At 41.5% G+C, this 27500-nt stretch overlaps 1 protein-coding gene across 2 annotated transcripts in view; it reads left to right on the top strand.

Moving 5' to 3' along the window:
- Positions 1–27500, top strand: part of tox (thymocyte selection-associated high mobility group box) — a 51781-nt gene that overhangs the window by 17270 nt on the left and 7011 nt on the right. For both annotated transcript variants that reach the window (XM_068599453.1, XM_068599461.1), the window contains exons 3-8: positions 7757–7867; positions 14196–14480; positions 23177–23422; positions 25943–26179; positions 26273–26353; positions 26759–27265. In XM_068599453.1, the coding sequence (XP_068455554.1) occupies positions 7757–7867; positions 14196–14480; positions 23177–23422; positions 25943–26179; positions 26273–26353; positions 26759–27265 (1467 nt within the window). The remainder of the gene's footprint in view (positions 1–7756; positions 7868–14195; positions 14481–23176; positions 23423–25942; positions 26180–26272; positions 26354–26758; positions 27266–27500) is intronic.

The following is a 27500-nucleotide window of genomic DNA, read 5'->3' on the forward strand; positions in this document are numbered from 1 at the left end:
AAATGTCAAGTGACCTTTCCTACAGGATCTCCGGAACCACAACGTTGATGAACTTCATTTAAATTACTAATTAGTAATTGTAATTACATACAACCAGTAAATTTTAAAAAACCTTTCCGTCACTTTTTCCTTGCCGTCCCTTTTTTGCAGATTTTATTGTTCTTGCAGATTCCGGTTCTTTAGGTCATTATCTTTCCAAAGAGGGGTGTTTCAACTCTGTAGGTTGTTGTTTAGGCGTTTCACTGTGGAGTTGAAAACACTCGGCGCGGCTTGAAAACTAATTTTTCGGGAAATCTTTTTTAGATCATGCTAGGTGTTTATAGTAATGTTTCAAATGTTGTAATTTTTTTAATTAAAAAAAAAAATCTGAAAAAAAGATATAAAATAACACAAGTATTAGAACTCATATGGGGTTCATATCACGACCCTCAAGTACATTTATTTATTTGCTCTTGTCCTATCTGTGGCCTAGTTTTCCCCTGCAGTGTATTTACCTCTATAGGAAGTAGAGAGAACTCCAATATGTTGTGTTTGCAATATAACACACTATTTACATCATAAAACTATAAATCATAAAAGAAAAGAAGAATCTGGTACATACTAAATTTGTACCAATATCTGAAACAAAATGGAGGCTCCGCATGCTATACATATGGAACCGTTTACATCTTTACAACCTCTCGTCTTCTTCTCTCCGCTCTGTGTTCAGCAGTGAGATTTTAGTTTTGGTCATGTGACAGTCGCTCTCAGGCAAGTTACTCATGGCTTCCCAAGCTGAGGAGCACAGAATGTATTGCTTTTTTTTACAGTCTGGTAAGACGAAACGTTTGAATTTTTTTGGCACCAATTTAAACAAGACAGTGAAGTGATTTTTATGAAACATCGCTGTTTTAAAATTAGATTTGGTTAATCTTCCTGAGGGAAAAATTCTTCTCACCTGATTTGTTCAAGGACCGTTAAGAGCGATCATTTCTGTTTTTTGTGTGTTTTTTTTCGGGCTATGATGAATCATGCCATTTCGCCATTTTTTTTTAAGAGAACATCTTTGAAACCTTCCGGCAGAGCATATTAATGGACAAGAGAGAAGAATTAACTTCTAGTGTGGTGCATTAGTGAGATTATTTTACAGACGTGTTTATTGACGCTGTCGTCGTGATCACCGGATCTTTGAGTTCACCTTTAGCTATTTTAGTCTTCTCAGTTCATTCACCAACTTTTCCTTCCAACCGCTTCCACAAATCAATATCACTTACTGCACTCGACTTGAGGGCCCACAATGCATTGCAGTGAGTTTCTAGCTCTCCATCTTTTTTCTTTCTGACACACATACTGGATATTTACTGTCTGGATTAAACCGTTCATTTAAAAGTAGTTCTTTTAATTGGGATGTTTGAATTAGAATTAGTTTGCTTAAAACCTGATAATATGTTTCCATGAGTTCTTGCTTTATTTGCTCTAAAAATATCAATAATTTAAGTGCCTTATTATATCATTTTGTTACCTTTTGTAAAGGTTTGGCAAACTATTAAAAATAAAGGAAAACTTTTTTGTAAATGTATTTTTGTTTGATCTGGATTTGAGAAACAACTTTATTACTCATAATTTTGTGTTTTTGTATTATTATTTATTATTTGATTATGTTCTGAACTGTAATCCTAAAGCGTATACGTCTCTGAACAAAGCTCAGAGTACACCGACCGAGAAGCATTTAAGACGGATTGAAATCCGAGATGCTTTCCAGCCAGATGTTGAAAAGTGTAAATACAGCCGTCTCTCCTCCACGACGCTGATGCTCTTATAGGAATCGTCTTCTGGTCCACAGTCCGGCTCCTCTGTCTTTATGTTCACGGCAGCTTAAGTTACACTGCAGCTTTAATTCTGTCTCCTGGATGTAAACAACGGCGTAGTTCAAAGAAAGAAACTCACTTCTCGTTCAATGTTTAGGTCCTAAACCCATAAAAACTGAGTTCTGCACTTACAGATTCAGTTGGGCTAGATTTTAAAACCAGGAAATGGGAGATGGGCCAGACATTTCAGCAGCCAATAAAAAGCACTTTTATAAAAAAGGTTTTGGTCATGACACGTTTTAAAGAAATGCAAATTTGACTTTTACTGTTTTGAAATTATTGCGGAAAATAAACTCTGTGGCAAACCCAAGTTTATGATATCCATACAAGATAATCGTCAACAATAAACAGCACTTTTATGATTTTTAAAACGTGAACGTAATCTGCAGAAATGAAGAGATAACGTTGGGTTGCAAACAGGCGACAGCACAAGGCTGAGTGTCCACTGTGACGACGTCATTTAGCCACTTGTCAGTGAACGCCTTTTTTTAACAAGCGTGACGAGCTTCAAAGGTCACCAGAGAGGAACGCAGTATTTTATACATCGTAGAACATAACATTCAAGTCTTTTCAGTTTGTGTTCACCACAGACCAAAAACTCATTCACAACGCAATGACTTCAAGACGAGGGAACAGGAAGTGCAAAAAAAGCTGACTCATTCCAGCAGCCCTTAATGGATGTTGTACAAAATAATTCAAAGAATATTATTTTCTATCACATATTTGAACAAAGCTGATCACAAAGTTCAGAAACAAAATAAGAAAACTTAAGTAAAATTGAAGCTGCGAGCAGCTGTGAGCGGGCCCTCGCCAGCTACAGCTTTTTGTTCAGGGATGATCGAAAGATCCTTGTGAGTCCAAAATGTGCTTTATTTGCGTTTTCACTGAACGGCCGCAACGTGATGTCGATCCAAAGACACACCCATTTTGTGCGTTCGCTATGTGATAGAAACCTGTTGTAACTCCAATGCACATCATGCAATCAGCCCAAAACTCCTAATGGATGATGCCGGTCCAGGCCTGAGCACATGGACATGAAGAAATATTGTCATAGCGCCACCTGGAGGCAACATTAAATATGCCTACAGATACATATGTGTGTGTGTGTATGTGTGTATATATATATATATATATATATATATATATATATGTATGTGTGTATATATATATATATGTGTGTGTGTATATATATATATATATATATATATATATATATATATATATATATATATATATATATATATACACATGAGTGGATTAAAGCTGCAAGCAGCTGTGAGCGGGTCCTCGCTCCAGCCGTCGGGGGTCACCGAAGGGTCGCCAAAATTGAGCGATTCACTACAGCGCCCCCTCGTGTTTAAAAATTCTGAAAATATTTGGGTACGTTAAGGGACACTATGTTGACATATGATATAAAGTCTGTGAGTATTGAGCCACGCCCCTAAGAGGTTAATTGGTTCATATATTCTAAACGCAATGAGATATCAATAAAATTTGTTAGATAGTTTGATCACATTGACCCAACAATGATCCTCAGAAAGTTTCGTAAGAATCGGACAAAGCGTTTAGGAGAAGTTGGAAAAAAAGTGTTTTTCACAAAATTCAAAATGGCGGAAAATCTTAGTAGGCGGAGCTTAAGGGTCCCCCACTTTGTTTTTTGTAGAGCAGGTCCACCTGGACATGTGTGCCAAATTTCAAGTCAATCGGACAATCGGATCAGACAGAAAAGGTGGGGGGAAAAAACATAAAACTAAAACGCTGACAGTTATGACAGTATAAAAGATATCAATAAGTGGAGATATGAACGCTGAACGTTTTGGCAACATTTTAAACTTGAAATGGTGTCTCTAGCTGAAAGCATGGCAGAGCCTTAAGCTTTTGGAGTTAAAGAAGTTTAAGCGGATTTTAAGATGTTTTTCATTTGAAACCATTCATTTTGATTTTTAAACTTATGGCTGAAATAGTTGAAAAAAAATAGCGGAATAGATGAATATATAAATAAATAGCAAATAATGACTGAAAATATAGAAAAGGCAAAATACCTGCTGAAAAGTCTTACAGTTCAAAAGCATTTAACTGAACTGTTGAAAATCTGGGTCGTTTGAATGTATAATTGGAAAAGTTGAAAGGAAAACTGCATCATCTAAATCAGGGGTGTCAAACATACGACCCGGCCCTCCACGGTGTCCAGTCCAACAGAAGAAAATCCAAAGATTAACGTTGGCAAAGCTGCGGATTCCAACCACTGACCCTCTGCTTCTAAGACGGACTTGCTAACCATTGCTCTACAGGCACAGTTGATGAGACAACTGATATTATTGTGCTGCAGAGTGTCTACAAAAACATTTGTTGAACCTCAGAATGTGAACGTGAGCACAGTGGAGCTGTTAATCCTGACGTCTGTAACCAAAGTGACCTGCACACACGCGCACACACACAAACTTGAAATGGTGTCTCTCTCTGAACGCATGGCAGAGCCTTTACCTTTTGGAGTTGAAGAAGTTGAAAGCGGAGTTGAAGATGTTCTTCATTGGAAACCATTCATTTTTGTTTTGATAAAAAGCTGAATAAATTTAATATTTAAAAAAATATAAAAAATGTAAAAGCATGGAATAATAGCTGAAGGTTTTGTCAACATTTTAAATTTGAAATATTGTCTCGAGCTGAACATATCAGAATCAGAAACGTTTAATTGCCAAGTAAGTTAATACAAACGAGGAAATTGTTCTGGTGGAATTTGTCTCATAACAACATAACAACAACAACAACAACAACAACAACAACAGCAACAATAAAGAACATTTAACTATACAAGTGAAAGTATAAAACTTTGGATAAAAACAAGTAAGTAATAAGTAAATAGTAAAGATGCAGTAAATATGCAGTAAATAAGTAAGGATGCAAGTGAAAATAAAAAATAAAGGGATAAAACGATCAATAATAATAATAATAACATTAAGGTAAAGTGCACGGAATAAGGTTATGATTTTTGAAAGTGACAGGTGAAGGTAAAGTGGCGAGTGACTTTAAATGTGCGGTGTGGAGAGATGTGCAGGGGAGAGAAGGGAGAGAAGGGAGAGAAGAGAAGGTCCAGGGGGAGACAGAGTCAGTCAGTGGGGGACCCGGGCTCTGTTGATGAGCCCGACTGCTGCTGGGTACAAACTGTTTGTGTGGCGGGAGGTCTTGGTCCTGATGGACCTCAGCCTCCTGCCAGAGGGAAGGGACACGAAGAGTTTATGTCCAGGGTGAGAGGGGTCGGCCGCAATCTTCTCTGCCCGCTTCAAAGTCCTGGAATCGCACAAGTCCTAGAGGGACGGCAGATTGCAGCCAATCACCCTGTAAATGTTTGAAGTTGAAGATGATTTGAAGATTTCCCCATTGGGTCCCATTATAAAAAAAATCATAAAAAGCTTAATATTTCAAAAATTTGAAAAGTCAGATATATAAAAGGACTTAGTCATCGTGTCCTTAAGTAGCTGAACATTTGAATAATTGAACTTTTTCTGTAGCTGAAAATATGAAGAAGCTTAAGAGGTCCAAAATACGGATGGAAGAAATAGAAGAATAATAAAAAAAAAGTTTAATAAAGATTTGAAGAACAATAGTTGGAATGCTGATGCATTCCAACTAACAAGTAGCCCGTCATATTATTTTGTACCTCGAAGTAGCTCTGGGTTTCCAAAAGGTTGGTGACCCCTGTATTATAGTATGTATGTCAAAAGGTATTCTAAATTAAATTGATAATTTTAGGATTAATGAATTTATTTATAATTAAAATAGTTATAATTAATATAATATAATAATAATTTCTTACTCAATGAAACATGTTTTCTTTCCGTGAAACTGTTCGGGGTGTCCCAGATGAGTGCTGATTATGGCTCCGGCCCCTGGAGATGCTGAGCGGGATAAGAGGTGCAGAGAATGGACACAACGGGTGGAAATTTCCACCAGGGAACATTGCGTCCACTGCATTGAGTGAGCGATCAAGGTTTATGGTGTATGTACAGCTGTCGCGTTACGTCACCTCGGCGCAATGGCCAAGGTATTAAAGATCAGCTGTTTTCAGATTCCTAAGCAACAGTCCCGGAACAGCGCTATGCAGCAAACACACTTTTTTTCTATAGCTGTGGGTGTAACTGCTCTCACTGAGGAGTTCCCAGAGGCCTCGTGGAGCCTCTAGAGACATGTTTGTTGGTCCAGAATTACCTCACTGCCCAGCAAAGCCCATATTAATAAGAAAGACCAGCAGAGATGCATTATTCATAGAGTACAGTGTAGAGAATATTGTGCAGTATAGGCTTCCATGATTTGATGTTTTATTCATACCGCTGTGCCATAAGAAGAAGGGAAGCGGTGTGTGGAATAAGAATTCATGGCTGTAGTATTGAAGTGCCGTTGCTTCCATAAAGTCAGAGGTTGTTGTGATGAATGTGACCAATTTTAGTCCAGTCTGACCCGTTCACTGTTGTCGTTTAAAACACATTGTTATGGGAGCAGCAGTGTGGCTAAAGCAGTGGAGGAGGAGCCAGCGATAACCCTCATGCAGGAGGACCTATCCTCTCTTATTTAGAAATTGTATCCACAACTTGTTCTTATGTCATTAGTACCCACTCATGTCTTGGACTCACCAGTATTTTCTTAGTTGTGCTCTTCTCTTAGGCAACACATATTTAATGAGAGCGCTCTTACATAACAACTAAAACATCTTCTTTTCAAAGCCAACAAATTGTTTGTCCGACAAGGAAGCAAGTTTTAAACGTGAAGAGCATGAAAAGAAGTGCATGAATATGATAAAATCTCATTTAGATGATTCTATGATGACTGACATTCTAATGATTAGATTATTAAAGAGACACTTTTGAGCCTTTGGTCTCATTAAGACTACAAAACTTAGCTGATCTTGGATGCATTCGGCCTCTGAATGGCTTACAAGCCACTCTTAGATGCATCTTGAGGAAGTTCTACTTACAGCTTTTTTTCTCTGCCATCCTTTTAGTATCAGTATTTGCACAACAACACCTGCCCTCAGATAGATATAAGTTGGAATAAAACAGGGAGCGGCCAGCTGGACCGTTTCTCGGCCTGCAGCCGTGACTTCCAGGAGCCTCCCGCTGGTTGTCTGGTTACCGGTCTTTATGCTAACTTAAGCTAAGCTAACCAGCAACTGGCTCCAGATTTGTGTGTAATGAGCAGATAGGAGAGTGGCGTTGATCTCCTCATCTATTCATATTTCCCAAAAATTGAAAGTTTGCAGGAAACAATACACCCACTGCTCAGTGGGTGTGTTCACAGTGGGAGGCTTCCAGGTGTGACTGTATAGGTGTTGATACGTGTGAAGGTCCAGTGATCCCTACTAAAAGTGTGCACTAAAGTACAACATGAACTAACTCCCGTCTGTGCCCGTGTTGTTGTGTGCCCCCAATGCGTCTCTGTGTTTGTCTTTTTTCCTTCATTGCAGCTGTACAGTACTCGATGTAACCTTTTCTTATCAGGGATTAGCTGTGGAGGGAATGAACAAGCAATTTATTTACAGCCTCCACCTCTTATCTCCTTCCTTCTCTAAATAGCTTCCCGACTCTCGTTTTACTTTTCTCTCTCTCTCTCTCTCTCTCTCTCTCTCTCTCTCTCTCTCTCTCTCCCTCTCTTTCGGTCAACTCCTTTTGTGCTGCTAGTTGGTGCATAAGTAAAAGCAGTATTACCCAACCATGAAGATAAAATATAATTTTGACCCGTGTGTGTGTCTGTTTGTGTGTGTGTCTTCAACTGTGAGCAAAGGCTTGTGTAAAATCTCTCTCTTGCGCTCGCTTTGTCCTTGCTCTGCCTAGTGACCTTTTCATTTGACCTCTGACCCTTTCCCTGGCCCCTGCGTCCGTTTGAACCGTTGTTTGTCTTTGTTATTCTTCCCACAGTTCCGTGTGCCACAGCCCCCTCACCCTCTCAGCAAGGTGACGCCGCCCAACCAGCCCTCCCAGCACTGGAGGAGGGACACACACATGGCCGACTCACACCGTCTGCCCTGGGTAAATGAACACACACTTACTCACACACACACACAAGCACAAACCAGGCAACACTCTAGACGATTTTATAAAACTGAAACAAACACATAAACACTGAGGCAACAATGTTCAAAAACCTGTCTCAAATACACACACGGTGTCGTTTATAAAATGAAATAAAAGGACATTGATTAAATGTGCCATGAAGCAGATTTGACCAGTTTCATTCAACAGGACATGCAGTTTCGACCTGCACCACCTGCTGCACAGGTAAAGAACATATAGGTAGCAGCAATTTACACCTGCAGTTGTAATTACGTTAATACAGGTGTGTGCTCGCCTTTGTAAGTAGGAGAGCAAACAGTTGATCACCCCAGAGAGATGACACGCCCAAAACACTCCTGTTATTATTAAAGAGACTAAATACCCCCCCCCCCCCTCCCGTCTTACTTTGCGTCCAGATTATGCCTCTACCAAGCAAAAGTTGAGTTGTAAGCTTAGTTTACTTAGGTTCACACCACGTATTATAGATAGTTTATGTAGGGCCCTGTGTGTGCTTCCTTTCCTGTCGTCGGGTCAAGCGAACATCAATAGAACTAGTTTGATAATGACTGAACAGTATCTCTAGTCTGCTGTGTCGTCTTTCTGATTTGATGATTCTCAAACAGAGGCGAACACTGTCAGCTTTGGAGACGACGGACGAGTATTAGTTGTGATCATCGGGTTCACTCAGAGGATGCGCTGCACACATGCTCAGTGGATCACTACGCTGCGGCTTGTTGTGTAGGGGTCATAACGCATTATTAGGGTACGTGGACATCCTCCCGTGCGGAAGTATAACTCTGACTCCACAAGCCAGCACCGTGCCCACGACATGAGCGTCTCAAAAAGGTTTGTGAGCTTTTGCAAAAGAGCAATATTCTAGTCTGATTTTGCGGTGGTGCCATGAAGTCTTTACAGAGCCTAACTGATTTGTGTCGGGCACATCTGACCTGGTATGAGCAAAGGAAACCAAAGCACTATAACAGTTATGATTCACATGACATGTCCTGTACTGCTCAATACATCCTCCGAACACATTCATACTCAGCGCTCATATGAATGCCATTTCACTGTACAAGGCAGCACACTGCACATGTTCCCTTAAAAATAACTCTAACCACATATGGTTTAAATATCACCTGTGTGAGTGGGTGAGACATGGGGCCGCCAAAATGGTGGGAGGAAATCCCCCTTTGCTCTCCCCATACTTTATATACCTCACACGTGTTTCTTACACCTTCTTTTCACAAAATTGAGCAAACAAACAAATAAAAGAAAGTCTCTCCTGCACTTTCTTGTCTCTCAAACACACAGATACAGTATTATTTTACTAAGAAGATAACAATGGAATGAGAAAGCTGTCAGTCGGGCATTCATTAAACTCATACTGTACCTCTGCGTAACGCTGATCAGCATTTACTGGGAGGGACTCATTAACTGGTTACGATACAGTCTCAATGTCTGGTGCCTGTACGTGACCTCCACACTACCATTTAAAAGTTTGGGGTCACTTAGAAATGTCCTTATTTTTCAAAGAAATGCACTGTTTTTTGTTAAATGACTATTCTAGGTTGAAACATCTGGTTTTTAATGAAATATCTACATAGGTGTATAGAGGCCCATTTCCAGCAACTATCCCTCAAGTCCAGTCTTCTAATGGTACATTGTGTTTGCTAATCGCCCTAGAAGAGTCATAGATGATTAGAAAACCCTTGAAAATCCTTGATCAGTGATGCTACATAGCTGAACCAGTTCTGCTGGTGAGAGAAGCTATAAAACTGGCATTCCTTTAAGCTCGTTGAGTATCTCCAGCGTCACATTTGTGGGTGAATTTGTCTGGGTGACCTCAAACTTTTGAACAGTAGTGTATTTGTAGTTATTCTGAATACGCTCATCAGAAGCTGCTTCAGCTCAGACTCCAGCGGGGTTCCCAGCAGCGGCCGGAGTGACCTGTCATCCGCTTCCTTCACTAAAATGAGGGATTTTCTGAAGGGACTCTGACGCTCAGAAACACTACCACAGTAGTCCACAGGGACCGCCAGAATCACCATAGAATGAAGGCTCAACGTTCAAATGTGTGTTTCCCAAAAGGGGGACCGTATTGAAGAAGAGAGGGGGAAGATGAGGTCATCGTTGCAGCTGTTCAGGTCCACAGACGTTACTCTTCAAGATGATTTTCAAGTCTTATGACACAATATACACAATATCACACAAGTATACCAGCTATCATCATAACAAGTTCATATTTAGAGTTTGCACATTTTGTCCATGAATATTTATAAGTCAAAATACATTTAGATTTTAGACAATATGAATGTACTTGAACGACTATTAGAAATGTTCACATATCTGCCCCTGCTAGGTACATTAAATCACCATTCGCCCATAGAAACCGATGCTGATGGTCACACGTTACTCGTGTCCAACAGACATAATGTGTTTTTTCATATTGTATGAAACAGTCATGAACATGGAGTTGTGAGAAGTGTGTAATGTGAACACAACATGCGTGAAAGGACTTTAATCCTGAATACATTAGTCTCTGTAGAAGCTCCCAGAGCACAGGGAACAGGGTATTGTACTGACATGAATGGAAGAGCGCAGAGAGAGAGAGAGAGAGAGAGAGAGAGAGAGAGAGAGAGAGAGGAGTAATTTATTCGGAACTTGAAGAAATGATGGAGAGAGTAGACGAGGGGGAGAGAGAGAGAGGCAGACAGACAACAGTGTAATTTATGCAGAACTGTGAGCTCCAACAGGACACTGTGTCTGAGAAACTGTCGGACTTGTTGGTTTGTGAGGACCGGATCTACACGGTGTAGTACGTATACTGTTGAAAACACATGACAGAAACACACGCAGAAGGACTTGAGACTGAGACTCGACCAGAACGCTGTCCTTTAGTGATGAATGAAACAGTAACACTGTGTTATGCCTTTAACATCGGTGTAACTGTATGGAGGCAAATCATAGCCACTAAAGATTTTACCTCCTTGACCACTTCTCAGTTATAAATGTAAACGTTCCCAATGTGTGCGAGTTCCTCTCCTGCTGCAGTGTATGTGAATGACATCAGCTGACAGGAAGTAAACGTAGTGTCAAACTGTCGCCTAGCAAAGCGATGCTGTGGGATCGGAATCGGAAAAAAATGCAATTTGAGCAACCAGAAGTTTTTTGGACTCAACTTTATTTTTTAAAGCGTATTGAATTAGAGCAATCGCAATACAAAATGTTTATATTTGTCCTTGAAGTTGTACTTTGAATTGGGCAGACAGGAATACATATAATTCAGATTGATAGTTTGATAGTAACATATTTCAATGCTACACCTCAGCTAGTACTTACATTTCAACATAAAGATTTGATGGTTAAAAGGACCGACCAATTGCATACAGGATGTGTAGCACTATACCAACACGACAGGAGCCGACTTCTAGTTGTGAAAAGGCAAACGAAGAAGCTACATTGACGTGTCCTGGTGTCTGTTGTACATCCCTTCAATCACACCACCGAATCCACATGTCAAAGTTGCATTATGGGAAGCATCGGATTCAATGTTTTTAGAACTTGATTCACGTTAGGGACTATCTGTGATATCCGAGTGACTTTCTTACTTAACTAAATGGCTGACCTGTCCCTTTATTTTATTATTGTGTTTATTTATGATTGTGATTCTTGGAGGGTTATGTACGCGCAAAGGATCAGGCTGGTGCTCCTTTTTTAATTTATTTTTAAACAAACTCACAATCCCAGTGGTTCCTGCTGAAGGAACATCTTTTTAAAATGGCTTTATTTTAAATACCCCCAAAAATTGTTCCTATTTAAGCAACAATTGCTGAAAACTAAATTGCATTTCTTTGTACCTTCACTCGCAGATTAATGTTCTGTACATGCTGTGCTGCAGTTAGTATTTACAGCAGCACCAAATGCACTGCAGTGTCTGGATGAACTGCTGCAGATTCCACTACATCGACATAAATCACATACCTGCTTCAAGCCATCTCATACACCCCTACACTGAAGGAAATCTCTAAAGTGCAATTCCCCTTTGGGATTAATAAAGTCCCATCACTCCGTACATCTATGTGTCGCCACCTCCACATACCACCTTACCCCAAATTATTGAATTTGCAGTCTTCAAAATGCGCGACATCGGTATCATCAAATATGTTGGTGGCATCTCAAACATCACTTCTCATGTAAGAGATGTGGGAGTGCCTCTGTAATCGAGGGGTTAAAGTGCATGCCACATAACCGCAACATCTCAGCTTCTATTCCAGCTTTGGGACCTTTGTGCATGTCACACGGCTCTCTATCGCCCTCCTTTTCCTATTTCTACACTGTTATCTGTCAAATAAATAAAACATTATGTGTGAGCTGACAGTAAAGTTACAAAAAGGACCAGTCAACACTTCTCATGTGAAGAATCTGCAGGAAAATGTGTTTATAACCAAATTTGCTGCTGTTCTCCAATAAAAAAACAAGTCCACTAAAACTGCAGGGAGGAAGAGTAAGCAACAAAAATGTAGGTGTACCTTTATTGCAAAAGAAACTCCTCTGGTTGTATAGAAGTCTCAGAGAAAACAACTCTACTTCTCTCTTGATGTATTCCCTCAGTAAACATGAGTTTATATCTCAATCTTTTGTTTCAAGTCTTCTTCAATACAGCATGATGTTCATTTAGTAAATTATGGCTATTTAGAGTCAAACAGACCAGAAATCAGTGGACGCTTTAAGGCGGGCTTACTCTGATTGACAGGTTGTTATGGCTACAAGAGTCGTATACTCTATGACACTGCTCGTCAGTCCAAATATGGTAACTTCCGCTCACTGGTTGCAAACATCCAAGATGGCGACTACCTCCCCTTTCTCATGTACAGTTGAATGGTTCATCCAGTGTTTTACCGCAGCTCCTTTCATTAACAAATAAATCCAATCACAAAAGTCACATCAAAAAGACAAGTGTAACCACGGCCCGTAAGGAACATAGTGAACATCACCAGGCTCACGCTTCAAATTAAGAGCATGTGGATGCAAATGTAAGTACTGGTTAAAGGATTAGCACGACAGTGAGGAGATGTGTTGTGCAGACTGCTGGCACATCAGATGCATTCCACCGTTCCGGGTGTACCGACACTTCTAACAGGAGCACTAGAGGACGGAAACATTAGAAACAGATTCTTGTAAATCAACAATGGAAAGGAAGATAATAGGAGGCTTTAGTGGTACTTTCCCCATATTTTCTGTTTCCTACATTTTCTTATAAAGGGGGTGAATTTAACATAGTGAGCTCACACATCACATGCTCAGCTCCTAACTCATCACTCGGCTCACAAGTCACGCAACTCATAACCCAACGCTGCATATTGGGTTTGAGACAGAGTAGAAAAGAGAGAGAGATGAAAGAGAAATTGAGGATGAGCCGAGAAGAGTGAGAGGGCAAAAGAGGGGTGGAAGGAGGAGGGATGGCGAAAGATGTAGAGCCGAAGAGAAGGAGAGGGAGAGACTGGTGTGGCTAGCCAAGCAGAAAAGGCTGTCAGTCTCCATAAAAGATCTCCTCTGTCAGATTAGTATGAGAGGGCTTCTCTAACACTGCCTCTCTCTCTCTCTCTCTCTCTCTCTCTCTCTCTCTCTCTCTCTATCTCTCTCTCTCTCTCTCTCTCTCTCTCACATTTTTCACCCTCTCACTCTTGTTCTGTGTAATTCTCTCACTCCATTTCCCTTTGCATTTGTCTTCGCTCTCAGAATTATTTATTATCATATACGGCGCCGCCGCTGGTTTTTCTTTTTGTGTGTCAGATCAGCGTTGATATATATATTTTTATACACTGTGTCTATATTCTCTCAGGCAAGAAGGGGCTTGTACACATAAACGACTGTGTTGTTCTGCTGCTGACTGTGTTTTTCTTTAAAGGCTTTGAGTATCATTAGTGATAATTAGTTGGTGACAGGAGCTCTTGGCTGAGGAAGAATGACATCAGGACACAACACACTAGATTCTGTATTCTGTGGTGATGGACAGTGTTTCCATCTCTTCCATCTATTATCTCTGACAGTGATGATTCACGACACTTTGGTCTCTTTTAGTCTCGTTTGTAATTTTTATTGATTCACTCCAAGTTGTCACTCTGCTGAAGGCGACGCCGCCAGTGTCAGTCCACGCGAGCACTGCCTTTATCCATACAGTGAAGTTGACTTTTAAAAAGTATACTTTTTCTTTAATTGCATGGCCTCTCTCTCTCTCTCTCTCTCTCTCTCTCTCTCTCTCTCTCTCTCTCTCTCTCTCTCTCTCTCTCTCTCTCTCTCTCAGTCCTACTCAGTGGGCGGTTTGGGTGATGAAGACTTCAACATCCCGCCCATCACCCCCCCCACCCTGCCGGATCACATGCTGCCCCCCCACCTCCCTCACGATTCCCGCTCTGGACCATACCATCCCATGGACGCCCCCTCCAGCTCAGCTCCACACCACCCCTACCAGCTGCAGGGCATGGATCTGCCCGGCATGCCTGGCAGCCAGGACGGGGCTTCTATGTCGAACCAGGATGGCCGCACCTTCAGTCCGGACGGTGGCCCAATGGCCAGCACACTGTCCGTGGTGAGTGCTTATAAATGATCGCACGCATACGTGATTATTTAGTTTTAAGGATGAGGGAAGTGAAAGCGATGTGGTACAGCATGCAGTCAGATTTGGAAGGTGGATTTAAATACATGACATGAGGAAACATGACCCGCTGTCTGCTCACCCACGACAGAAGTGAGGGCACCTGAAGTTCAAAGACCCACTCGCCCACACACATGTCCCCAATAGTACTCTCTGGTTAAGATAATAAAGGAGCGACGTTGCCCAGAACATATGCAGATGCAATATTGTTCATTTCAAGTCCATTCCCAAGGCACCGGGGCGTTGTTTTCACAGATTGCGAATATTAGGTAATGAAACAAGGACAATTAGGAGATAAAACAAGGACAGTTTTTTAACCAATCACGTTGTTACGAACACGTTGTTACGAACACGTTGTTACGAACACGTTGCGTTGACACACAGGCTCTGTAGTCCAAATCAATTCTGGTTTTTAACATCGACAAAGGCAGCACAGACCAGATCCACTCATTCTGTTTGTCAGTTTTACAATCAAAGCCAGAGACATAAAGAGCCATGCTCCCGTGTATGAAGGTTGTTAGTATTATAAATGTGTCTTATCTTCAATCTTATAAATAATGTCTTCATATTTTCTTCATATACCACGACATTTTCTCTGAAATGACTATTTTATGTGAGCCTTTGGTGATCACGCTGTGTGTACTGTGAATTTTATGTCAAATTGTGACTTAGATTCTTGTGAAATGTAGTTTGACTCATTATTCACACCATGTTAATTTATGTATATTGATTCATTTATTTGTTAATATAATTGAGGCACTGACTGATTGACTTATTCAATGAGGGTAAAATTGCTTTTCTGGGTCACAGCAAGGTCGCTTTTATTTTGAAGTCAGTGCGTACTCTTACCCCAATGCCTGGCATCAACAGCAACCGCAGAACAATACAAGGCTGGAACAGAGAAGCCAAACGGCTTAAAAAACACATCTGTACAATTTGTACCCGATTCTTTGCGTATAGTCATTTACTACATCCCACGTAGAGCGCGCCTCAATACAGCCAGTGTATGCGATACTTACACCAAAGTTTCCACACCACACTTGTGTGTTGGGTTACAGACTCTGCAGAATGCAGCGCTCGTGAAGCGCTCCGTGAAGGTCAAACATCACAGTGAACTCAACAGTAAGTTAAAAAACTAACATTTGAGTGAAGGTTGGCATTAAAAGAATGATCAAAATTATAGATAGCCAGTTTGTTTTCAGACTCCTGTATTCTGTGCAAGAACACACACACTCACACACACACACACACACACACACACACACACACGCACACACGCAGGCCTGTGTTGATCCACACATATGGGAGTGTATTAGCTTTTACATTCTATACTGTACAAAACAAACAACGACCTGCAAAAAAATCATCAAATATTTATTCAATTCAGTTTATTTTGTATAGCCGCAAATTACAAATTAGTCGTTATTAATAATTAGTATATCTTTGTTTAGTTGAGAGACAGCTGATGAGTCATTGTGATGTTAATGTTCTCTAAAATTATTTTGCTTCATGTTTTGCCGAGCAGTAGAAGTGGGTCAGTGGGAAAATGAAGGTGATGTGCACGTCACCTTTCAAATTCACAAGCTTTGCTGTACTTAATGTAAGGAAATACATTTGGAAACCATTTAAAAATACAATGAAGAGTAAAAAAAAATAAGAACAAGATACTATTCCACAAAAAGAACGAACATGAAGTGCAGTTAGAGGGCAGAGATTAGTTGTCTCAAATTAAAGAATGGAAATAAACGTGGTTTAGAAATGAATCAAAGTTAAGGGAGAGCAGGAGAGGGGACGTCTATGTGTCTGCTTTCATTTCAAAAGCAGTACTCTTTCATGGATCTTCCAGTCATTTATGGTTATCATGCTGTATGTGTTTCTTCTTGGAAACTAAGCTACTTGTTGTTCTATTCACATCCTTTCTCACGCATTAAAGGCAGAACATTTTACAACTTCAAAACATTTTTTATATTTTTGTTGAAATTCTCGTAACATTCCGACAGCAATTAGTGAGTCAAAGACATCTGGCCTGTAACAAGACCTTCCTGTCTGCCTTCCTACATTCTGCCATTGCACTCACCACCGGCGTCTTCCACAAGCTGCTATCTCAGTAGCTGTGAGTACAAACAGACATTTGCTCACCTTCACTATAGTCATTTTAGGGGAGTAGCTTGGGAGAGAGGCCTAAAGGGGCAGGCTGTCCGTTTTGCCAATTTAGGGACTTTCCTGCTCGATTTAGCAACTTTTGGAGTTGGAAACAGTTTTTCTCTAGTATCATTGTTTGTAATTTTGCCTACTTTCACTAGAACCTTCCTTTCAAAGGTCAAAGATCAGCTCAAGGATACTGATGCTCTGTGTTCTATGCAGGTTTAGATAATTTAAATACTGTAAATATACACTACTGTTCAAAAGATTGGTGTCACCCAGACAAATTTCCCATTTCTTTGCAAGTTCTGGCATGGAAGAGCCTTCATTTTTAAGAACAAGAATACACTTGCGAGTTTAACATGAAAGTTCTCTTTTTCTGGCCATTTTGGGAGTCTAATGGAACCCACAAAATGTGATGCTCCAGATACTCAACCAGCTCAAAGGAAGGCCAGTTTTATACCTTCTCTCACCAGCAGAACTGTTTCAGCTGTGCTAACATCATGGCACAAAGATTTTAAGGGGTTTTCTAACATCCATCATCAGTCTTCTAAGGCGATTAGAAAACACAATGTCCCATCAGAACACTTGAGGGATAGTTGCTGGAAATGGGCCTACGTACACCAATGTAGATATTTCATTAAAAACCAGACGTTTCCACCTAGAATAGTTATTTACCACACTAACAAAGCATTTAGTGTATTTTTGATTAATGTAATGTTATCTTTATTGAAAAAAAACAGTGCTTTTCTTTGAAAAATAAGGACATTTCTAAGTGAACTGATTGAATCAGAGCCGACTAGCTGCTGCTCCCTGACAGCGATACTAGCCTTGGATCATGCTTATTTCAGGCTGGACACTTGGTGTCGTGTTCACAGACACTAGGACTTTACTTTCTGGAAGAAAAATTGTGGATCTTAAGATTTGAACTGACAGCCAGCTGATATATAACTCTACTCTGTCATTTTTTTCCTCCAGTTTTAACCGTGTGAAGCGGGCTACAGCCCGGACAGTGTTACTTGAATCGCGGCAGCTGGTCGATGTGACATGTTCTTCATATTTTAAGTCTTCATTTCACAGTAAAGTGAAAATCCTGCTTTGAGCTGTGACTTTCAGATGTGCCTGACTGTGTCGTACAGCACAGAAATGAAAGCCTCACCTTTACTCGTAGTTCCTTCAACTGTCATAAAACAGAGCGTTCAGTGGGGTAACAAAGGCATATGTGTGTCAGTGTCTGTAATGAAGATGTCTCCCATGTTATTAAGAATGAAACTTCTCACCTCCCACTCTTGATCTTTGAATCGTTCTGTCTGTTGTCTCCATATTAAATTTACCTGCTGTAATATGAAGTGTCTAAAAGCTCTCAACCAATCAAAATCAGAAGGACCATAAAACAACACAGACAGTTTTTAATAACTTTGAATTAAATCCCCTTTTTTTGTCTTTAAATGAGGCTAACCTGTCTGTTAAACGTGTAACAGTGGAGATAATGATTTGAATGGCCTGAAGGGAAGATCTTATTCTCCATCTCAGTCTGTCTCAGTCCCACCTTTTTTCCCTCTCTCTGCTTCTCTCTACCTCGCTTTTATATTCTCATGCTAACATTCATTTACTGCCAGTCCATGAATGATGGTTGCCTAGCAACCGTGCCTGGCTCGGCCTAATCGGGGTGGGATGCGGGAGGAGGGCGGGGGGCGGGGGGGGGGGGGGGGCTAAAAAGATTCAAGTGAATGTATGCGTGTGTGTCTGTGTGTGTGTTATTCCAGGAAGAGGTAAGACCACTCAGTTGCAGTTCATATTGAGACTGCTCTTTTTTTTTCCTGTCTGCCATCTGAATGAAGGTTAATGTCTGAAATGATGAGCTTTGAGAGCTTCATTTTGTGCTTTCCTGATGGCGTGCTTACCTGGTTCAACGTCATAGTGATGGTGTTCAATGTTTAACTGGAGTGGATCTGCCATGGTACGGATGATATCCAAAAGGACTTCAAGCTCAAGTTCTTCTCAGGACGTTTTCTCATCTAAACACGTCCTGTTGGCTTCGTTTAGCAGCAGCTAGTTGGAAACCAAAAGAAGAATTGCCAAATTTGTACAAGTGGTGATTTGGATGAACAAAGAAAAGAGCACCACACACACACACACACACACATATATATATATATATATATATATATATATATATATATATATATATATATATATATATATATATATATATATATATGTATATATTCCAGAAATTGTACTATACAGAGATATTTGTTAATGTGATGTAGAAATGAATACAACACATCTTTACCAGCCATTTGGATTCGCAGTGTGATTTCTCATCATACTGTCAGATTAGTCAACCACAAAAACAACTCAACTGTAAGCCACCGTCCTAATTCCAGCTGCAGCATTGAATAGTCAAAAATTAGTTGGCAACCTTTTTGTCGGCAACCATCACTGTTTCAATCAACTTTTTTTCAATGTCTTGCATTGCAATAAATAGATTATGTTGGTGTTTGGACTGTTTCCAGTATCCGTGTTTTCTGATGATTAACAGACCAAAATATTCAATTGACAAAAAGATCAGCAGATTAATAGATTATGAAAAGAATTGTTAGTTGCAACAAACAAATGTAGCCACTGTGGCTACACCCATTGGTTTGAGGACGACCATTTTAAACCCTCAAGTTTCGCATTTTGGCCATCGACGGCTTTGTTTATTTGGAGCCAGAAGTGACCGTATTTGAACAAGGGGACACCGCTGTGGAGGAGCCAAGCCTGAAGGGCTGCCGGCTACTGTTAGCATAGCAATCGATAATTTACAAGGTAAGGCTTATGCTAGCTTACTTAGCGAGGTGGACCCGTAATTCACATTAACTGTGATATGAATTTAGATGCTGAGTTTGGCTAACCAACTATTTAGACAATCTCTTAGTACAACCAAAAGCTGAGTAAAACATTTTTAGGGAAAACCATATATTACAATTGACTGAATGAGTCTTACCAGACGTGACAGGACATCCTAGTCATGATCATTGTACATCTTATGGAAAGACAAGAAAACAAGGATGGAAACTGTGACCTGTACAATTCTATGACAAGGCAAACTCAAATTTATGAAATACAGAAACAAAATGCCGATTTTTCCCAAACTAAAATCAAGAACAGATTCTGAATTTTATCTCTGTGCCTTTCATACTGAAATCCTGTCTTCAACCACACCAATGTGAAGCTGGTGTGAGCGCTGTGTGTAAAAAGCTTTCTTGTCGTGACATGAGTCAGTCATCACATCAGGGGGTTCCCCTCTGTGTTCTCTTCGGCCAATGACAGAAATTATTATTCAAAGTATCAACTAGATACCCTCAGCAATGCAGTTTTCATATATAATATTAATAAAGTCTTTCTGACATAACAATGCATCAACGATAGCTCAGCTTGGTCTCCTAACAATTCACATTCAAACTATTTTATTTGGAGCTGTCGGATAAATGGAACAGAGAGTTGAAACTCTCTGGAGAACGATGACACTAGGATATTTGGACTGACTAATATGACATTCATCAAAGTCCCCAACATACTACAGCTATTATATTTTTCAGCAATTCCACCGTCACTCTGTGTTCCATCTAAATACCGCAGCCCGCCGCTGCCGGTACCCGGGTTCAGTTAGTGCGTTCCCGAGAGCGACACAGTCACCCAACCACATCCGCAATTATTCGATGCTTACCAAGAGGAAACTCTAAACACGCGTCATCGACGAGGCCCGTCTTCGTCTTTGCGATTGTAGGTGTCAAAGTTCCCATGCTGAGGTTGTTGGCAATCACTTTTGTGTTGCTTTTGTTTTCCTTAGAAATGGACAGAACGTGGCTGATGACTGACTCATTACGAGACTTCTCACACCCCTTTAGACTGATCTGCTCCACGCAGTTGAAATGAGTCCACTATTAAAGAACACTCTCCTGTCTGTTCAATAATACTTTAAAGTGGCAATCGCAAAGATTTTCATGAAGAAAATGTGTATGAAGTCTCTATAGCAACGGTGATGAAAGTATTGCAGTGTTTATATACTTGCAGTTCATACAAACTGGGTGTCATTGGACGTCATTGCTTCATTACAATGAATCACTCAATGAATCAAGAATCATGGACATCACGTCACGCCACCAAAAGCCTACAATATCAGCATCTCTTCTAGCAAGAATGCTTTGAAATAGTTTGAAATGCACATCGACATAACAAAGTAAAGCTAGCATCACAGGATACATGTTGAGAACATGCGATTGTCTTCTAGAGAAGAAATGCTATAAGAGATAAGCTGTAAGACAAAATCTGACTTGAAAAGATCACGTAATAATATACAAGTAATCATAGACAATATCTCCTCACATTACATTGAGAAGTAGCTCACTAGTATCTTTGTTTTGTAAATACAAAATGGAGCCATGCAGACAGAACTGAAACCCTAATGCTTGAGTATCAACAAAAAGACAGCGAAACTCTTCTTTTACATTTTAAATCAACCGGAGCTGAGCTATATAAACAGAAAGCAGCTGCTGTGTTGCTTTGTGACTTGTATTAACATTTTTATGTGACATTAAAATGTTAATATTAAGGAACGCCCCCTTCCCTTTTATTTGATCGTGTACAGACTGATTCAGACATGTTGACATTTCTTTTAAATTCTATTTCATATTGGATGTATTCCAGGTTTCCCCGCGTTGTCTCTCGGGAGACATTTGTTTTTTTGAAGACGGCGACGCAGAACAGCACATTGTGCATTCATGACACAGGTATGACCGTAAAAGCGTCTGGTCACTTTATATCCAGCAGTACATCAGCTTTCTGACAGATTATTGAGGATGCAGGAGGAAATAAAGCTGCTATCTGTTCGGTCACAACGTCTCCTCCAGATAAAAGGATGGAGCAACTTCTGCAGACTGCAGCAAATGGAGTTGAGTGTCTCAACTGATGTATTTACACGTGAGCGGGAATTGATGTTAAATGACTTCTGATCCCGTCTTCTTCCTGACCTGTATCGCCTGTTGTCACGGTTACGATCAGATTTCATTATTAGTGCATCCCGGGGTGCTGCACACCGTGGCAAACCTGTGAAGCAAAGGCAGACTGTTTCTGAGCCCAGCTGGGTCTGTTACATAAACACGTTATGCAGCTCAGATCCTGTTTCAGCACCTTCTGTTCCATCCAACGTGGAATCTAAGACATCGGCCTGAATGTGGGGCAGAGTATGACTCCTAAAACAGCGCTGGAGATATCATCATTTCCTAATGTTGTATGAATGTGTTGGCAAACATTATGACATGTTTCCCTATTCAAAAATCTAAAAAGGACCACACCTATCCTTTATAAACTGTTGAGTTGCGAAGTTACATTATCCCAAATTCCAACAACTTGCATCCATCCAACATCATCTTCTACCTACCCGAGCGTTGGGTTGCAACCATTTTGAACCCTATGAATCCCTGAGTTTAATCAAGGCAACGTTTCATTTGGTCGTCATATCCCCTTTGCACGAACATCAGCGATCTGGTGGTCTGCCAAAAGCCGTCAGAAATTGACTTCAACTTTTTTGAGGCACATTTTCACAGTACACTTTTAAAATCTTGGTGTTGTTGTTTAACTCCAAGGTTTACCCTGATCATTGTTGTCCTCGACCGTCTGTAATTTAGGTGATCAGAGAAACAAGCTGAGCCAACGGTAGCGGCGGCTAGGCTCACAGTTGCATGTATCGTTTGACTGAAGTCTCAATGCTACTTGGTTCTGGCTTATTTTGATTAATACTTTATTAAGTATCTGACATTTAGCTGCTAATTACACCACTCTGTTCCACCAGCGAGTTTATGTTCATAAAGTTGTTCTGGTAGTGCAGGTGACAGTTGCTTTGTTTGGACATCCAGCAGACTGTCAGCATTCATGTTTTCACTCTCTTGACCTGCTGCTGTATTCCCGCTGTGAGAACCAGGATCCTGCTTATCTTGGGCCGGGTGGCGGGTTTGGGTTACTGAGGGTAACTGCAGACTTGAGAGAGAATATGGTGGGTTAGCTCAGACTCCCCTCAGATGCTGTTTCAATGCGACGCAACATGAAGGTCATGTGTTCAAATCGTAACCTGAGCGATCACTTGTTGTCACAAGACAAAAAGGTTCCTGTTAAAGGTGGTACAGAGAAGGACCCAAGAGGAAAAAACAGGTTGCCTTTGGTATCACATGTCAGTTTTATTTTGAAGTCTTAACCCATATTGCTGCAGTTGATATTTCTTCTGTAACTGTGAATCTATTCCTGTATTGAATACAATTTCTGTGCGCGATTTTATCATAATCTACAAGAAATAATGTCACCCAAGACCGATAAGAGGCGTGGTGGAACAAAGGAAAGCCGATGGACCGCTTGGACTGTCGACGATAAAGACATACTCATCAAACTCCAAATGACACCTGATACTTTGCTTTCATTTGCTAACCCTCATTATCGTCTCTGCACAGATGCAGCAGATGGTGAACTCTGATTCTCGGTTCACCAGCAGCCAGCAACCAATCGAGGCGGCTCTCGGACCCCGGAGCCAATCGGGCATGAGCCAGCAGAGCCAGTTGTCAACCATCAACCAATCCCAGCTGGGCCTGAGTGGGAACTCTGTTACCCATCACTCTCCCTCACCCCCTGGAAGCAAATCTGCCACGCCGTCTCCCTCCAGTTCAGCACACGAGGACGACAATGATGACGGACTCAGGGTAAAAAAAAAAAGACACGCACACATACACACAGACATTGTGTCTCATGTTTCTATGAGTCATATCTGGTTGGGCTGTAGCAACCATTGTGTGTGTGTGTGTGTGTGTGTGTGTGTGTGTGTGTGCGTGCGCGTGTGTGTGTGTGTGTGTGTGTGTGGGTGTGTAGACAGTGGATAGCTGTTATGATAATGTTATGTGTCATAATAGAGCCGTTCTCCCTGCATATCAACAAGACGGAGATCAGCTCCCTCACTGTTTGGTACCTCACACTAAAACCAGAGTGACTGTTCATAATCAGGGGAATGGAACCATTACTGTACTGCTGGATGAAATCTGCCCACTATATCATTCTCATTGGTTGTGTATGGAGGAAGGATTTGTGTACGGGCGACATCATAAGCAGGTATCCAGGTAGTGCTCGCTTCAGGCAGGAGGGGAAGGGATACCAAGAGCGACATAGCTGCTTTTGCCTTTACAAAATACTCCTCCACATAAAACAATGGCTGCTTCTGTGGAGTTGCACAACATGTAGTATTACTCATGTTGATATACTAGCCACTGGATTATAGTAATTATGACAAAAATCTATGTTTGTGTGTAGCACCTTTCAAACATGGCTCATCCAAAGGTGCACATTCATCAGCACACCGCTATAACTGACACATGAACACACACACATGAAGAGTTAGAACACGTTTGGTGACCTCACGTGAGGCGTTGAGGGCCAGTTGGAAAAAGGTTACGTCCTATATTTTGACCAGTTTCAATCTAAGTGTGAGCACAGGCTACCAGGCAGCTACTCAGTCCAGTGTGATGGCTCCACATCCACACAGTCCTGATGAAGCCCATCAGGTTCATCGTGTCGGCCGATGGATGTTACATGCTAGGGAGAAAAAGTCAAGATTTCAAACGAGGTTTTCAGGGGCTTTAAGCTTCAGATCATTCTTCTTTTTTTTACTTCAACTGCTGTGTTGCACCTTCACTGAGTTGAATACCTTTTTTCAAAGAAAATAAATTCCAGTGTGGTCTAGTTATCAACAATGAAAGCAATGTAGCATCGATGCTACCATTCACATCTTGCCTTGGTTGAGTTTCTTCAGCGGTGAACATCGGCTGTCTGAAACTGCTTTCTTCTTGATATCAAGTTGTTAAAGGTCAAGAAACACAGAATGCCTGTCATACTAGGCATTTGGCTACCATGCCTTTTTAAGCCTCCATAGCAGGCCGAGCTGTACTTCACCAGGTATTGCATCGCTCAAGAGGACGAGTGGGTTGAATCCAACCCGCTGTCGCTGGCTATGTGGAACGGTGCGCTGGTAAGAATAGTCGACACACTATCCCCATGACTAATACATGTAGAGGTGAAAATCAGGAGAATGTGCGCGTCGCAGTGATCCAGGACATGGCTATCTAATTGTAGTGAGTGAAAGGAATTTCCAACACTCCTGTGAAAAATGGTGTCAATTTGTCTTAATTTCAGGGGAAATATGGATAAATAAAACATTATTCTACATATTTATTGAATCGTATACTTGTGTGGGGACTTCTGTCACATTTATATATCACATTACTGATTGGTCAGCTTAACTGCTGTGCTCTTACTTTACATTTCATTTCATTTAGCTGACAATTTTATCCAAAGTGACTTCCAATTAGTGCATTCAACCTTGAGTACAAACAAGAATCAAGAAAGTACAATTTCTTCAAGAAAGTTAAACTACAAAGTAAGTGCCCTTTAGGTGCTACTTTCTTTTTAAAAAAAACACAGAGAAACACAGAAGGACAGCTGACGGACAGGATGTAGACCCTGAATGTGTGGAGTCTTGATGGTTTGCAAACGCTCACCTGAGTCTTGATTTGCCAAAGGCCTTCCCCTCTCTTAGCTCAGTGGTTGTGTCACAGCTCGACATCAAACCAGACGGTTGAGTTCACACGTCAGAGTCACCAAAGACACGACTGCGGGTTCAGATCTACCTAAACATGGAAAGTGTGTTTGTCCTTTGGTTTCCTTCACGATCGTTCACACAATAGACTTCAGGCTTGGTTTATGTATCACAAGGACCTGAGGAAGTGCAGTGAGAGCTCTTGAGAACTACGGGGCCTAGTTATTGCTAGGGTGGCCCTATTTACTGGGACATCAGCGACTGGCATGCTGGGTACAGCTTGCGCTTACAGTATTACTATTACACCACTGTGCTGGGTACAACTCGCTTTCTCTCATCAGCTGCTCTATTAAGTGTAACATCGGTGAACGGCATTCTGGGAACAGCTCGCCCCCCATCTCTTGCTGCAATGTGCTCTCCTTTGTTTGCAACAATACTTTTTGCTACAGTGGCGAACGCTCTCTGCTCTCCGTCATCGTTAACATGTCAGGTTAGTGATGAAAGAGGGGAAAATGACTCTTCAAGGAAATATGATGTTTTATAGATATCAGTCATTTATTTCACAAACCAGCATTTGAGTTGTTCACCCTCGCCAAACCTTCCTGTGTCCTACTCAACGTCCTACTTCTCCTCTTAGTTGGTCAGCGTAGCAGAGAAGAGGCCAGCATCAGTGGACATCTCCAAGAAACCCAAAACACCAAAGAAGAAGAAGCGAAAGGACCCTAATGAGCCAGTGAAGCCAGTGTCTGCCTACGCCTTGTTCTTCAGGGACACCCAAGCCAACATCAAGGCTCAGAACCCCAACGCCACCTTCGGAGAGGTGTCAAAGATTGTGGCCTCCATGTGGGACGGGCTGGGAGAGGAGCAGAAACAGGTCGGTCCCACGATGGCCGTGCATGCTACGTTATTGCCGTGATTTAATGCAATATCTTGAGATAGAGGTGTGACGTCCATGTTTGTGTTTCAGTTGTACAAGAAGAGGACAGAGACGGCCAAGAAGGAGTATCTGAAACAACTGGCAGCCTACAGAGCCAGTCTGGTCTCACAGGTACACACACACACAGTGATAATCCATGTTCTTGGCATTTAACTGGTGCCTTAGAGGGATAGTTTGGATTTGTTTTAAGTGGGGTCTCCATAGTCGATGTACTACTGCAGTAGATGGAGTGTGGACAGACAGACAGAAGTAGCCGCTTGTAATGTTCTGCTGTGGATGTGTTTTAGACAATCATTTACTTCAAATGATATGGATATTTTTAATTGTCTAAAATGCGTCCACAGCAGCACATTGCTCTGCTTCTGTGGTGGTGCTCTCTAAACTCCATCTACTGTAGAAGAATTTCATAAAACCACACCTTAAAGCATCCAAAGTATCCCCTTAAGGCACTACACTATTGCAGGAGTCAATGTGAAACCCGCAAGCTAATTTTCTGATGTTCTTTTTCTTCTCCAGAGCTACAATGATCCCTCTGACATGAAGCTGCCCCACTCTTCCTCCATACCTCCTTCCTCTACCTCAATGTATACAACCAAACCATCGGTCTACCCTGGTCACCCAGGCCAGCACCATTCCTCCCACCCTCACTCTCTCCCTCATCACCCCCATCAGCACCCGAGCATGTACATGCCATACCCTCACCCGTCACACCCTTCCCACGCCTCGAGCCCCGGCCTCAGCCCGCACCTGCCCCCGCCCCACACCCAGCTCCACCCCCAGCTCCAGGCTCTGTCCTCAAGAGGGACCGTCCCGCGGCCCAGTGTCCCCCACCAGGGAGTTATGTCCCTTGGTGGCATGGCGGCTGCGTCCCCCCCTCCTCTCCAGGTCAGCCCCCCCCTCCACAGCCAGGCACACTTAGGGGGGCTGCACAGTCCACACCATCAGCACCACCAGCACCACCAGCACCAGCAGCAGCTCAGTGGACACGCATTGGGAATGACGCACTCGCCTGGCATCCCACAGGTCAGTCCAGTCATACGTCGATGTACATCTTCATAGTTTGTTGACCAGTACGAACATGTACGGACCAGTACGGACATGAAGACCCAAAGCAGTACTATGTTAGTCTAAAAATACTTTCAGACTTATTTAGTTTAACAACTGGACACGCAAACAGAAAGAAACACACATTTATTTATTGAGGACTACTTTCTGTTGTGGATTAATCCACATTTGGTGCTCTAGTGCGAATCTGTGG

The sequence above is a fragment of the Clinocottus analis genome, unplaced genomic scaffold (genome assembly GCF_023055335.1).
Source record: "Clinocottus analis isolate CAN_PGR_092001 unplaced genomic scaffold, fCliAna1.0.p SCAF_11, whole genome shotgun sequence".
Taxonomy (NCBI): Eukaryota; Metazoa; Chordata; class Actinopteri; order Perciformes; family Cottidae; genus Clinocottus; species Clinocottus analis.